Here is a 13743-nt window from a genome sequence, read left to right as displayed (position 1 = left end):
TATGCAGTTCATCTTCTGTAATGACTTCTGGCAGATTTCTCCACATTGGCGCGCCTATTAGTGAGCTGAATAAAGTTGCGCTGAGGCTTAGCTAAAGTGTTAAGCCTGGATATCTCGAAGCGAAAAGCGTTTAGCAAGGCTCGCCTCTCGTGATTCTGCCGTTTTATTCGCTTGTCTAGCCTTGCACTTTTCATATCTTCGCTGCTTTTGAGCCAACTCCCACGCTACCACTTCTGGGTCTTGTTCTCCTCCTTCCATGGCGAAAGGTCAGACGACGGAGGCAGCGCGCAGCGGCGGCGACGGCTGCGGCAGGAGCGGCCACCTGCGCTCCGCGTGACGTCACTCGGTTTCACGGTCAGACAACGGAGTCAGCGCGCGGTGGGTACGACGGCTGCGGCAGCAGCGACCACCTGCGCTCCGCGTGACGTCACTCGGTTTCACGCCCGCGCAGCTGTGGCAAATCTGTAGTGTGGCTCACGCGAAGCCCGGTGTTGACGAGCCTAGTGAAGCTGTTCGCTTCAAAAGATAAAGCTCAATCCCCTGTTAGGTTTCAAGGCCCTCAGTTCCTTTCCATGATTATGCAAGTGAAGGCTTGAACGCCTAATCTTCGTTTGTTCTGTAGGACATAATTTCGATGTGCTCATCTTTCTCTTGCAAGCTAATCTTGGCTGCAATCAAGCTCGTCGGGCACAAAGGCATAGTTCACCCGCTTAAGCATGTGGATTTGATTCCGCTTCATTCCGCTTGATATATCAGTTAGCGAGCCTTGTTAAATTCTGGAATCGCAAAAGAACTAGGCCATACAGGTGTGATTAAATATTGCGGACGAGAAACGAGCAAGGCAAGATCAGTCATTGTGACACCTTTCACATCAGCAATTGAATAAAACCTTCATTTGTGAAGTGCTACTTAGAGAAGCCTGTACAATTCTCAGCACGTGTCTGATACATCATAGACCATCATCCCTGTCGAAGAGCTTGAAAGAGAAAAAAAAACTGAAGCCGCGGGATTACTGCAATCCTTTATTAGACGTCAGAATTCGATCCTTCACCATCTAACGCAAATGTAAGCCGCTTACGGAGAGTTTCGCCCCGTAATGGCCCCATGACTCGCATTGTCGACACAATTCTGCGGCCAACGGAAGCCCTTGGCTTCATTTTACGAAATTCTTTCTTGATTTTTCAATAATACTCATGAGCTATGAGAGTTACAGAGCAGATTCCTTCCATGTCTTCATTTTAATATTTTTTGCGGAAGGGAGTGGGGGGGGGGGGGGGGCTGACTACGGCTTATAGGCTGAGAACGACGTGTTCCTGGGTGACTTACTGCACACTGCTCGCGTTCGAATTTCGGCACCACGATTTCAACGTGGCAGGAATACTCATTTAAGCTGGCAGAAAATTTCACTACGATTATGTCGCTTAAGCGATAACTTACGCGAAGTCAAGCACAAAACGCGCATTCTAAGCCGGGCCCTGCTTAGGCGCGACGTCATGGCCTAGCACGTGAAACCCACATGTGGACTACGTGCCTAGGCGCGTCGGCGCTCCTTCCTTCATGTACTCGGTTTAGGAGGCCGTGACGTCACGGCCTAGCACGTGAACACCACATGTCGACTTGGTTTCTAGGCGCGCCGGCACTCCTTCCGTTATGTACTCGCGTTAGGAGGCAGTGACGCCACACCCTAGCACGTGAACACAGCATCTCGACTTCGTTTCTAGGCGCGCCAGTGCTCCTCACGTTATGTACTCGGTTGAGGACGCGACGTCACCCCTGTCACGTAAACGCCGCGTTTAGTCTCTCCGGCGAGCCAAGAGTTGACTATGTGACCCGGTTTTGTTTGACCTTGACTCGACCTTGGCGACCGTGATGACCTTGACTTGACCTTAGAATGGCCTTGACCTCGACCTTCGATCTTTGCAACGGCTTGACAGTGGATGTCACCGTTCACCAAAGACTGGTTCCCCAAACTTATAAACTGAAAGCTTGACCTTGGCTTAACCTTGAAGGTCACGGGGTCGTTGATCGCAGCCCGTTACCTGTAGTAGTCAAGCTACCGGCTCAAAAAAAAGGTCTGAAATTAGTGTTCAGACAAGCACCCAAAAGGAAATGTTCCATTTTCGCTGGCTCTTCTGGAAATTAACTGAAAATACAAACTAATTGCCACAACCTGGAAACGACATGGTCAGCAATGACTTGTTAGATTAGCGTTCATAAGCGTCGAATTGCATGGAAGAGGCCTTCAAATGTGTACATTAAGCTGAATGAGCCGGACTTTAAGTAACGTTGGCATGCTCATGTCACTCCGTAGGTGTATCGTTCGCTTCAGGGTACATCTGGTGCCACAATAACAAAAAGGTTAATGCGCCAACCTGTCATCGTAAGTCGGAGTTCCACAGTACTGTACCCCCCATTTCCGTGGTGGCGCTCTGGAAATGCGCACATTTCCCTTAGTTGGCCTTACCGAACTGGAAATATTTTTACACTGATATAAATTGCAGGTGGGACTTCACTTGCACAGTTGTTGCCGCCATGTGCTCTACCGTTGCGACACTTAGATAATGAATTAAACATGATCGGGGGGGGGGGGGCAGAGTGTAAGGTGGACTGATGGGATGGAGAAATCTGCGGCGAAGGGGTGGACGCAGCGCCGCAGGGCATGATCATTCGGAAAACAATGGGATAGCCATGTACCGTGCTTGTTCTCCCTGCAGCCAGGCTGTTTTTTTGACGATGACGATGCCTAATGCTCATGTTATTCATGTTACTCCAAGAAATTTCGCATCATGCAACCATCCCTATCGTCCGCTCTGTTTAGGATCATGAAGGTATTTTGCAAGAAGCGGGGACATATGTCTTTGAGTAGCCCGATTTTTTCAGGGGCAATATGAATGCCTCGAAAAAAACCATGTACGCCTTAGGTTTTATTTAAAGAAGTGACCAGAATTCGGCTTTCCATGTTTTGTACTTGGCAACGCAATTGCTAATGATGCGAATGAAATTAACGTATGCGCTGCATATTATTAAGACATTGTTAATGCATCAGCCGTAGACACATCAGCAGATGCCGACATACGAATACATGAGGAAACACGTTGAAGATATATTGCTTTAAAGGAATTTCATCGATGATGTAATGAGAAGCCCATGCAGACAATCAGCTATACGGCACAGTAAATAAAACATTTTGCGTTTGTTAAAGTGTCTACAAACGGCGTGGTGTGAAGCGCATCCGGCCGTCCACAGAGCAACAAACAGCTTGATTCATAGGTACCACGGCATTTTTTTTTCTAATTCATTGCCATATGCACTACGCGGAACTCCAAGCAACCACGTAGTTATCCCTAAGAATTTTGGTCAGGAAGCTATCGCGAAGTCTTCTGGTTCATGCACTGAAATGTCGTTTAGAGATTGGGAGATATTTGCTGTGATATAAAAGCTGCTCAGTGGTGTCTTTGATACAATGAACTTGCGCAGTTTTTCTAATATTTCTTTTCTAAACGTAAACTGTGCAGAGAGCTCACGCTTGCAACAACCGCGCACAACAAGAAGGCGGTCGCGTTGTGTCGCGCCCACCTGAGTGAGATAATCCTGTTGTCCGACAAATACGATGATCACCCCCACCCCAAAGCGTGGCCGAATTGACTTCTGTCAGCGCCCCTTTAAAAACCTAATAATGAAAGGGATGTGAAGCATCCTCCCCATCTCTCTTCACGCAGCCTGTTTACGGCCGACTAGCAGCCCTTTGTTGGAGATTTTACTTTCTAACCTCGCAACTGTACGGCGATTGAAGGGGTACAGGGTTGCCACGCCGGAGCCTCCTTACGCACGCCAAACGTGATATAGTATAGGGTCTGTTAATATTGCTTAGAATTTTCGCTTATAAAGCGTTCACCTAATTTGATTTTTGAAATCCGGTTTTAATCGAAAATGGTCAGTGTCCATGGCATCCATGACGCAGGTCAGTGGCTATCGAGTCGGAGTTACACTCAGTCGAAGATAAAAATTAACAGTATGCAAAACCTAGGAGAATAGTTAAGCAGCGCTCTTGTGTGTCTTGAGGCATTGCTATGCCGCCTCGCACGCCTATGCGGATTGGACACTCCAAGTAGTTGTCACTTGCCTTCTGCAAGGGAAGCGCTGTTCTCTGACCACCCTCTTAGGGCGGTCACTTGGTTTAGCAGGTATCCCCACTGCATGCCATCATCATCATCAGCCTCAGCAGCCTGACTACGCCCACTGCAGGGCAAAGGCGTCTCCCATATCTCTCCAAACTAAACGTATTGCTGCGCCTGCTGCGTGCACACTATCCTCGCGAATTTCTTAATCTCTTTCACGCACCTAACTTTCTACCGCCCTCTGATACTCTTGCCTTCTCTTGAAATCCCTTCCGTTACCATTAAATATCATCGGTTATCTCGCCTTCGCGTTATATGTCATGAGCAAGACCATTTCTTCTTATTAATTTTGATTAAGATATCATCAACCCGCGTTTGTTCCCTCACCCAATCTGCCCGCTTCCGGTCTCTTAACATTACACCTATGATTTTTCTTTCAGTAGCTCGCATCGTTCTCCCTAAAATGAACCCTTTTCGTTAGCCTTCACGTTTCTGCCTCATAGAGGAGTACCGGTAAGATACACCTTTTGTATACTTTTATCCTGAGGTATATTATTAAACTACCATCTATGATCCGAGAGAACCTTCTATATTGCGCTCCATCCCATTCTTGTTCTTCTAGATATTGCCCTCTCATGATCCGGATCTGCGGTCACAACCTGCCCCAAGTAGACGTATTCTCTTACCACTTCCAGCAGGTGGCTACCAATTGTGAACTGCTGTACCCTTGCGAGGCTGTTGTACGTTACTTTGGTTTTCTGCATGTTGATTTCTAGACCCATCGTTCTGCTCTTCTTGTCTAACTCATTGACCATGCTTTGCAGTTCATATCCTCAGTGTCTTAGCAAGACACTCTCATCAGCGAATCACCGAATACTAAGGCATTCAGCATTAAATGTTATCCCCAAGTGTTCCCAATCCGGGCCTCTGAATAACTCCTGTAAAAAAGGCAGTGAATAGCTTTCAAGAGATTTTGCTTTCCTGCCCGACTCCTTCCTGGTTGTAATTTTATTCATGTCTTTATGTAGTACTATGGTAGCTGTGCAGCCGCTTTAGATATCTTGCAGTAGTTTTTCCATAAGGCTCTTTTAAAAACAGCCTGATTGCGCAAAGCCTCCATGACAGCCGAGGTTCCTACTGAGTCAAATGCTTTCTCGTAATCTATGAAGGCTGTACATAGTTGCAGTTCTCTATAACCTGATTGACAGTGTGCATATGGTCTATTGTCGAGCATTCTTTACGAAACATTGCCTGGTCATTAGGTTCATTCATGTCTAAGGTTGTCCTAATTGTGTTAGCGGCCAGAATCGACAACGCACACCTTACTAAGACAGGATTTGGCAACCCTATGCAATACTTGGCGACAAGTTCCGATATGAATAAATCAATGCTTGTAAAGACGCTGAAACGTACACGTATACGCGGAGATAAAGCGTGACATTCTAGCTATTGCGACATTTAAGTGACAGTTTCATCGATTACGCTCAGAAGGCGACGACATTATGCTCCGCCCTCGCGCTTAACGCTGTGCAACAACCCCAGCTGTAACATTGTAACACACCTTGTAGACATCAACTGCATTTGGGCTTTAGTGTAAAGGTCTTTATTCAACTTTTGTTAATTTTATTGGAGACAACGTTGCTTTGTACAGTAATAGCTATGACTAATTTACCTTTAAAGAAGAACCCTTCTTTCTTAATTACTGGTACACCACATGCTAAAAAGAATAGTAAACCTAAGATAAACTCTAAAGGACTTTTGAGCACGCAGGAGAACCACATATTTTTGCCGGCATAAATGTCAATCCAGCAGCTAATTCAGATAAGTTTTAAGAAGCGCTTCGTACACTGCAGGTTACATTTGCCACGATGACTGGGCGAGTTATATTTATAATTGAAATTTCCGTGACAGCGTATACAGCTCGCTCGACCGAAAAGCCGTCGGCGTAGTCGGCATCGTGTGTCGGAAATAATCGGCGGCTGCTTGAAAAAATTCGTTCCACGCCAACCTTTTCCCGCAGAATGTTTCGGGTGGTGTCATACGATTCAGCATTTCGTCTAGCGTAAACTAGCTAGTTAAGCCTAGCTCAAGGCAGGGATTCGAACGGGCGTTGTATAATCGCGGGCTGCGTAAAAAATCGTATCGGGACAAATTATGGTTCCAGTGATTGATCAATGATTGGTGTGTGATTCATGAAGTAATTGTAATTAATTGATTAATTACAAAAATGAAAAATAACAAAGGGGTTCAAAGGTGTCCAGATGCTCAAAATAAAAAGCCAACGCTTTATCACGCTAATTAAGAAGATTTACAGTTGGTAATGAGTAATTGATCAATTAATCAATTGAAAAAATTGAAAAATTTAAAAATGCGTTCAAAAGTGTCAAACTGCTCAGAATAGAAAGCCTAACGCCCTACGCGCAATACTCTGAGGCGAAGTTTAAGTGTCCTCTCCAATTTTTCTTTTTTTATCCTTTCGGCTTCTGCAGTTTACTGCAGCCACGGTCAGGGTTCGGTTTTTCTGACCAGTATTTCGGCCACTGCAGATTAGTTCAGCCATGGTTAATCGACTGTTTTTTTTTTAGTGGACTCTTCGGGCACCGCAGTTTTAGTCAGCCTAGGTTATTTGGTGCCTTTTTTAACACTTCCGCCGCTGTAGGTTTCGTCAGCAGGGATCACTTCGAAATTTTCTCCAAATAATACTACCAGTACTGCGTTACACTTCAGCCAAGGTCACTTCGCGACTTTCGAGCTGCTGGTTGGACAAAACAAAAATCAAATACAGCGTTCTGAAATATACACCGAAATGAGTACTGAGCAATTTAAACAGAACCAGAACTGTAGCACTTCAAATCGTATACCGAAGAGCTGTTGGCTCATGTGAGTAAAAGAGAAAACGCAACTTTATGGCCCTAATTCAGACCAGCAGCTGGAGCGAAGTCTTTGTAATGGAACCCCCGCTGTGTCTCAGTTATTATGGTGAAAAAGACGCAAACGCAAAGACGCAAAACGCGCGTGTTCGATGCGTGCCGCAGCGATCGCATTTCGAAGGAAGCAAAATGCAAGAGGCCTATGCTATGTACTGTGCGATGTCAATGCACGTTAGAAATGTTCAGGTGAACGAAATTTTCCGCAGCCCTCCGCTACGGCGCGCCTCATAGCCTGAGTCGATTTAGGAAAACAAGCGCCAGAAAAAAAACAACAGAAACCTTCGTAACAGAATATGGAATAATGTTGACTGTCAATTGCATGTTCTTAAATTCACAAGAAAGAAAAAAAAAACCTACCACGGTGCAGCGCAAGATGTCGGGGAAGTCCTACGCCGAGGACCAAAAAGACAATAGCCGTGTTGTGCGAGACTCGTAACATCAGCGGAAGTGAGTTCATGGAAGCCGGCTGGAACTTACGTAGAGGGATTGTGATCTATTTCTGTTTCTTTGGACATATGGTTCTTTGAATTTAATCCGTGACATTGCATTCACCGGAACAAAGCCGCACTAACCGAGCCGTCGCAGGGAGAGTTCCCTGTTTGCGGTATGAACATAAACAACCGCCAAACGCTTCAAATTCATATTGATATCCGTTTTTCATCTTAGTTGTATCAGTGATTCTCGTGTTGCCAGCCTGTTAGAGATTTGACGGTGCTCTCTTCACCCGTTGATGCTAATATATATTTACGCCAGTGTTCCGCTCATTAACAGTTAACGACGGTAGTACGAGTGAAATTGATGGCAATCAAGAATACTACAATTTAAGGCACAAACCGCGAAAACAATTCTTAGCTGTGCTGGCACTGAGCTGAACATTTAAAACAGATTTTTGAGGAAAGGAAATGGCGCAGTATCTGGCTCACATCCCTGTGGACACCAGAACGGCGCCGTAAGGGAAGGGATAAAGGAGGGAGTGAAAGAAAGAAAGAAAAAAGCAGTGACAAGTGGAGGGCTCCGAATCAATTTCGACCACCTGTGGATCTTTAACGTGCACTACCATCGCACTGCATACGGGCGCCATATTGCGTTTCGCCACCATCGAAACGCGTCGACCACGGTCGGGTTCGAACTCGGGTACTCCGGCTCTGTAGCCGAGCGACATAACCACTCAGCCGCCGCGGCTGGTTAGTGGCATCCACCTACCGTCTTTTTCGTCTGTACTGCCCTGTTTGCTCAAAAAGACGGCTGGACAACTACCTCAACTGTTTTGTTGAAGATTGGCTACAGTGTGAGAGGATTCTACTTCTGTTCATAGTGTATTTATTATTTATCCACCACGTCCAGACGATACATCTTCGTTTTTTTTTTTCTGAAAACAGAGAGATGGACCGAATTTGCTGATGAATATATGTTTGATGAAAAAACAGACAGCCCCAAGATGTTTACCAGCACAGCCGTCGACTGGAGCGCCTGGAGCAGGGGCGAGCTAGCCACGCTATTTCGGGCATATTCGAACCGCTTCAAGGAACTCCAACGTCTGACACTCTGACACGTCAAAACACTACAAAGCGGCAGCCGCGAACGTTGGGCGATTTGTATTCTGCCTATTTTTGTGCTAGTTCATCCTTAACATGCATAGCCAGCATAGTAACGCCGCGTGTAAGTTTAGTCTCTGCCGCCTTCCAGAGTACCTTTTTCCCGTCAAATTTCGTGCTGCCACAACATTTTTGTTAAACCCTGTGTGTGTAGAAAATTTGCACCAGTGACAGGGTTTATCTACTTTATATGCATGATGAGTATACTGTGAGAGTTCGTTCCGGAGGATTTCGCCGAGGATTCGTAAGGGTACACTATGAAGATGAGGCTAAGACTGCTGTAGAGCAGGAGGAAACAGCGAAACGAGAGCCTAGTGGTGACGGTCATTACAGAAGGATAACGGTCTGCTAATATTTAAGCGGTCTTATCACAAGAGGATATCAAAGAGTAACCAGCCTGCATGCATAAACTCTTCGGCAAAAGAGATGTGTAAGAAGACAGTGTTGTGCACCCATTTTCTGCCAATTCTTAGTGCCTCCTTCACTGTATTCTCTTCAAATATTCGCGACTTATATCTGCAAAATTGAGTGAAACCGAAATAAAAAAAATAATACTCCGCCGTCATGCATACATACATTACGACATGCAGTGAAGCTGCTACTTCATTAATTATCTTTAGTGCTAATATACATCTCGTCTGCGCCTGGGCTTAGTTTGCGTGGTATATTTAGGGAGATCTTTGCGTGTGCCTTCTGAGTCAAAGGCAACAATTTTTCTTCGCGGTATCCTTTTAGCAGAGCCCGTGGTTTTGAGAGGAAACTCTCTAGATATCGAATCGCTATGAAAATATTTTGCTTCGCCGTTCACAACCGCCGCCAGTCGATAGCATCAGGATCTAACGAAAGCACTGAGCTTGATATTCCTGCTTAGAAGGGCCTAATAAGTGCGTCCTGTGGTGGTTGTCTGAGCAGTGAAGCGGTGGCTTTGATGAAGTGGAGGCCGAACACTCTGTGCGATGGAGACTGAGCTCTTATGTACAAATATTTACAAGGTGTAAATACAGGTAGTGAACAGGTGTGACTAACCGCTGCCAACCTTGCCGGCCGCCTAAAGTTGATGCTCGCTATGGCGCGTCCCATTTTCCAAGTCTGACCGGCTTTGCGCCAGCCCTCAGCAACAACGGAAACATACCGCGCTTAACCTGGCTGAGTGCCTTACAGTGAAGAAGGGAGCAAGCTGGAGAGCCTTTTCTTTGAAAGCCCTGTCTTAGTCGGGAACTCCCCATGTCTCGTTATTTGTCGAGATTTCAAAACATTCGAGAACAAAGAAAGAGTGGTGCTCACCATCTCAGCCCCTCTCTAGTGTTTTAAAAAGCCCAAACCTAGCACTGCAGAGACTGCATTGGAGAAATGCGAAAGCACTATTGTTTGTCGCGACGTTTGTGTGTCCTAGTCGTCTTTGGTATCTTTTGTCCGTATGACGTCATTTGGAATTTTCTTGAACTATTTGAAAACCTCCGTATCATCCTACTTCTCAGACACCGACATTCAGGGCTCCGTTTTTTACTCTACTCTCATTAGTTGCAGGCGTGACGTGATCAGACGTATGAGATGACGGCACACCCTAATGACGAAACATGGTCTCTCTAATTATGCATATCAGTTACTATCATTAAGTAGCATGATAGATTAAGTCCATTAATTATCATCATTCATAAATGAAATTATTTAGTGGCATAATTATGACCGTTAATGACGTTAATAAATATTGACTAATGTTAATGGCCAATGACTAATGACTCTGATTCGGTATTGCTCAATAACTGACTTTATATACTTCACCACACTACTCATGCTTCCAGGTTTGGTGGAGGCATTTAGCGGACCCTTCCGGTACTGACATAAATAATGCTTTCGGAATAGTAAAATCATCATGGTACGAGGCTACGGTCCATGAAAGTCGGGCGTAACGTTGTATCCAGAACCGTGCTGATAAAAGCGAACAGCTGAAAACTGAAAATCCTCTCTACGCTTAGGGTTTTGTCCGTGCGCTTTGCTGTCTGGCGACCTCGCCTAAGACATGCGGTTACTGTGTTCCCGTCTTTATCACGTGCTGGGATGGTTATGACTATGTAGTGACTGATAAGTGGTTTGGCGGGAGGAGCAGGTCCTTCAGGACAATTCGATAGTCAACAGGAGTATTTTGTTACAGTGCATTCATAACGCGGTCGCCTACAATCTCACGCGATGGAGATGAACCCGTCGTCGAATAGGTAGACCGGCAAGCCGGCATTTGTTGGGCGCGTTATAGCGCGCGCCTTTATTCGCCCAGGTCCGTGCTGACTCGATCACTGCTGGAGTTAACTAGTAAAATCCAGCGATAACGCTCTGAAATTTCTTGCAGTTTGCGATACTTCTGCCGACCGGACGGAGGCAAGGTCGCTATCGCAGAGAAGAAGGCTGGCGGGGTGATGCTCACATGCACCAATTGAACGAGGCCTTGCAGAGCTATTGTTTCAGCATGATTTGCAGAGTTGCGATAATTCCATTGCGCTCGGTGTTTCCATGTTGGTAGTTCCACGTTGGGTGTCATGTTGGTAGTTTCCGGTGCCAAGTTTTGAACTTAGCCCACTCCCAAAAAACATGGATCACACGTGGAATACTATAATCTCTAGGAGAAAAACAATATTTACTATTATCATGAAAAGGTTCGGAGGTGCCACAATGAATCAAAATGAGACGCACTCACTAGCTCATTAACAAGCGCGGCGGCCAGTATGCTTTTCACAAAGGTTGTGCATATGAAAGGGGCTTAGAGAAATGCAGGCGTGTGCACTGCCGTAAAATTTCTGAGCAAAGCAATCTCACGTACCATTGTTCTAACGCTTTACACGGCTTATTTCGGCGAAAGCATTTTTAGGGACCTTGGCTTGGCTGGGCTTTTCCAGCGCTGCTACCTGGCTTTCTTTCACTCTTATTTTGCTCGCAGGCAGCTTGCCACTGGCAGGAAAGCGCGGCTTGGTCATGGCGGCAACCATCTTCACATTCGGTTGTGCACACGCCAGTGTTCGGCCTGTAGCGACGCATTACTTCGCGGTGTCGAGTCTGACGGTATCCGATTGGCACTGCTGCTTCATGATCTCGCTTCGACTGTTGTTGCTACGGCGGAGCGTCCATCACAACGCTTGCATACGAACAACTGGCTCGCTCCGCAGCGGCGCTCACTTTTAGCGGGCTGCAGCCATCGGCTACGGCTTCACGCATGCCGCAGCGCCATCCCGTGTTTGGCGCCCTAACCAGTTGCCTTCTCCGGTCACGGACGGCGGTGAAGCCCCGCTCTAGGAAGCTCGCTATAACAACTTTCGCTGTAGAATCACTAATTTCCAGAAATAATTAAGAGCCTTGTTTGGTGTAGTAAGGAATCGGTGGCGCATCTTGCGGTGGGGTCTTGACTTTAGAAAGGAAACCACTTTGAAATGGTGTAGTAAATGGGGCGGTGTTCTACGATTCTGCACATTTATTGTTTACCTGTGGTTGGATAGTCTTCCAGTCAATCTGTAAAATATTTATTATTATACACCATTGAAGATATATACCTCATTTTTACCAGGCGGTGTCAAATCAAAAGCGGTGGAGGATTTGGCAGTAATAAGTTTTTTTCTCATTTACTGCTTAGCCAATCGTGCGATAGTGGCAGCTACTTCTCGAAATTCACAATTAAGCAACCTACGCGTAACAAAATGACACCATTGCGTCAGGTTCTGACAACAGAGGTTAGTCGCTTTGCTGAATGATCCAGTGATCGCTTAGCAAGGATTTGTACTGTTCGCATCTTGATGCCTGAAACAGCTGGCGGGTGGGAAAATTTGCTTTTGATGAAATGAAATGACGCAGTAATTATCTCACTTTTCGGCGGACATCTCAACCTCTCCTTGAGGGAATAAAAATAGGTGGAATGAAAGAAGAAAGCGGGAAAGAGGTGCCTTAGTGGAGGTGTCCGGTAGGAAATTCCGACTACCTGGGGATCTTTAACGTGCACTGACATCGCACAGCTCGGGTGCCTATTGAGGATCGCTTCCATCGAAAATAATTAAATTCTGCACAGGTGTCACGAAAGCAGCAATTGCGACCTTAAGCGAGTATGTGTTAGACCATGCGCGCCCGAATATTCCGCGACTTGCAAAATATCGTTTTTACCTTCAATCACTACCAACATTATACGCTGAGCAAATATCCCATGTTTGCAGCGTGCATTATTGAGACGCTGACTGGCGCAAGCAGCCGAAAATAAGGACTGAGAAATTATAGCTGTGTGTGCGATGACAGATTCCTCACCTTTGCGCGCGCAGGACACGCACACGCTGGACATGACGCGTTTCCAGGGGGCGCTGGCCAACGTGTCGGCTCTGCGTCTGGTCGACCTTGACAAAGAAGAGACCAAGAAGCTGCTCCACGACTGGACGAATTCGGAGCTGCGCTTCGGACGTCGAGCCTTGGAGATGACCGCGCTGAGGGTGAGTGCTGGGCAGGGACAGCATGTCCTTCAGATATGTCCTTCAGACATGCTGTCCAGCGCTGCCGGACCTCTTTTTGAGAAAGGCAACAGATAGTGGCAGGGTGCTCTTTACTTCTTTGTATGGAAAGAGCCGTTCTTTTTTCTCAACATAATGTTTGTTTCTTTTTGTGGAGCAGCTTTGGTCTTTTTCTTTTGGCTTACAGAGGCCCTAAGTTTGAAGACAAATACATCTGCGGCTGGCAGGAATAAATGGCGATTTCAGTCTTTAGCAGACATCGTTCACTTTAATGCGGTGTTATCACGTTATTTAGCAAGCTCACAGCGGCCATGCTCTTTGGCTGGTATATATCCACACTGCACTCTAAGCGCTCAGACAGCAGCGCTGTAGATAAAGGTCAGGCATTTATTAATAGCGCTCTTTGGGTAACATAAAACAGCGCGAATTTTTTATGCTGCCGGAATGTTTACGCATCAAGATAGAATTCCTGGTATTTAATTAATTTCGGAGCTCTTGTTTGTAACGAACATCAAGATGAGGAGGAATTAGAGCAAGCAGCCCTAACTTGGTGTTGTCTATAATTCATTGGCTTGGTTGCTGCTCGCCCTAACAAAGTTAAATTTGCTCAGCCATGAAGGTTAATCTG

General features: G+C 46.1%; 1 protein-coding gene across 1 annotated transcript in view; it reads left to right on the top strand.

Annotated features, from left to right (window-relative positions):
• LOC144099388 (glutamate receptor ionotropic, kainate 2-like) overlaps nucleotides 1-13743 on the top strand; it is a 298135-nt gene that overhangs the window by 150339 nt on the left and 134053 nt on the right. Inside the window, exon 6 of the mRNA XM_077632637.1 lies at nucleotides 12933-13097. Coding sequence (XP_077488763.1) covers nucleotides 12933-13097 — 165 coding nt within the window. The remainder of the gene's footprint in view (nucleotides 1-12932; nucleotides 13098-13743) is intronic.

Source organism: Amblyomma americanum, chromosome 7, assembly GCF_052857255.1.
Source record: "Amblyomma americanum isolate KBUSLIRL-KWMA chromosome 7, ASM5285725v1, whole genome shotgun sequence".
NCBI classification, from domain to species: domain Eukaryota; kingdom Metazoa; phylum Arthropoda; class Arachnida; order Ixodida; family Ixodidae; genus Amblyomma; species Amblyomma americanum.
The sequence above is the reverse complement of the archived record's forward strand: the minus strand, read 5'-3'. Positions and strand labels throughout refer to the sequence as shown.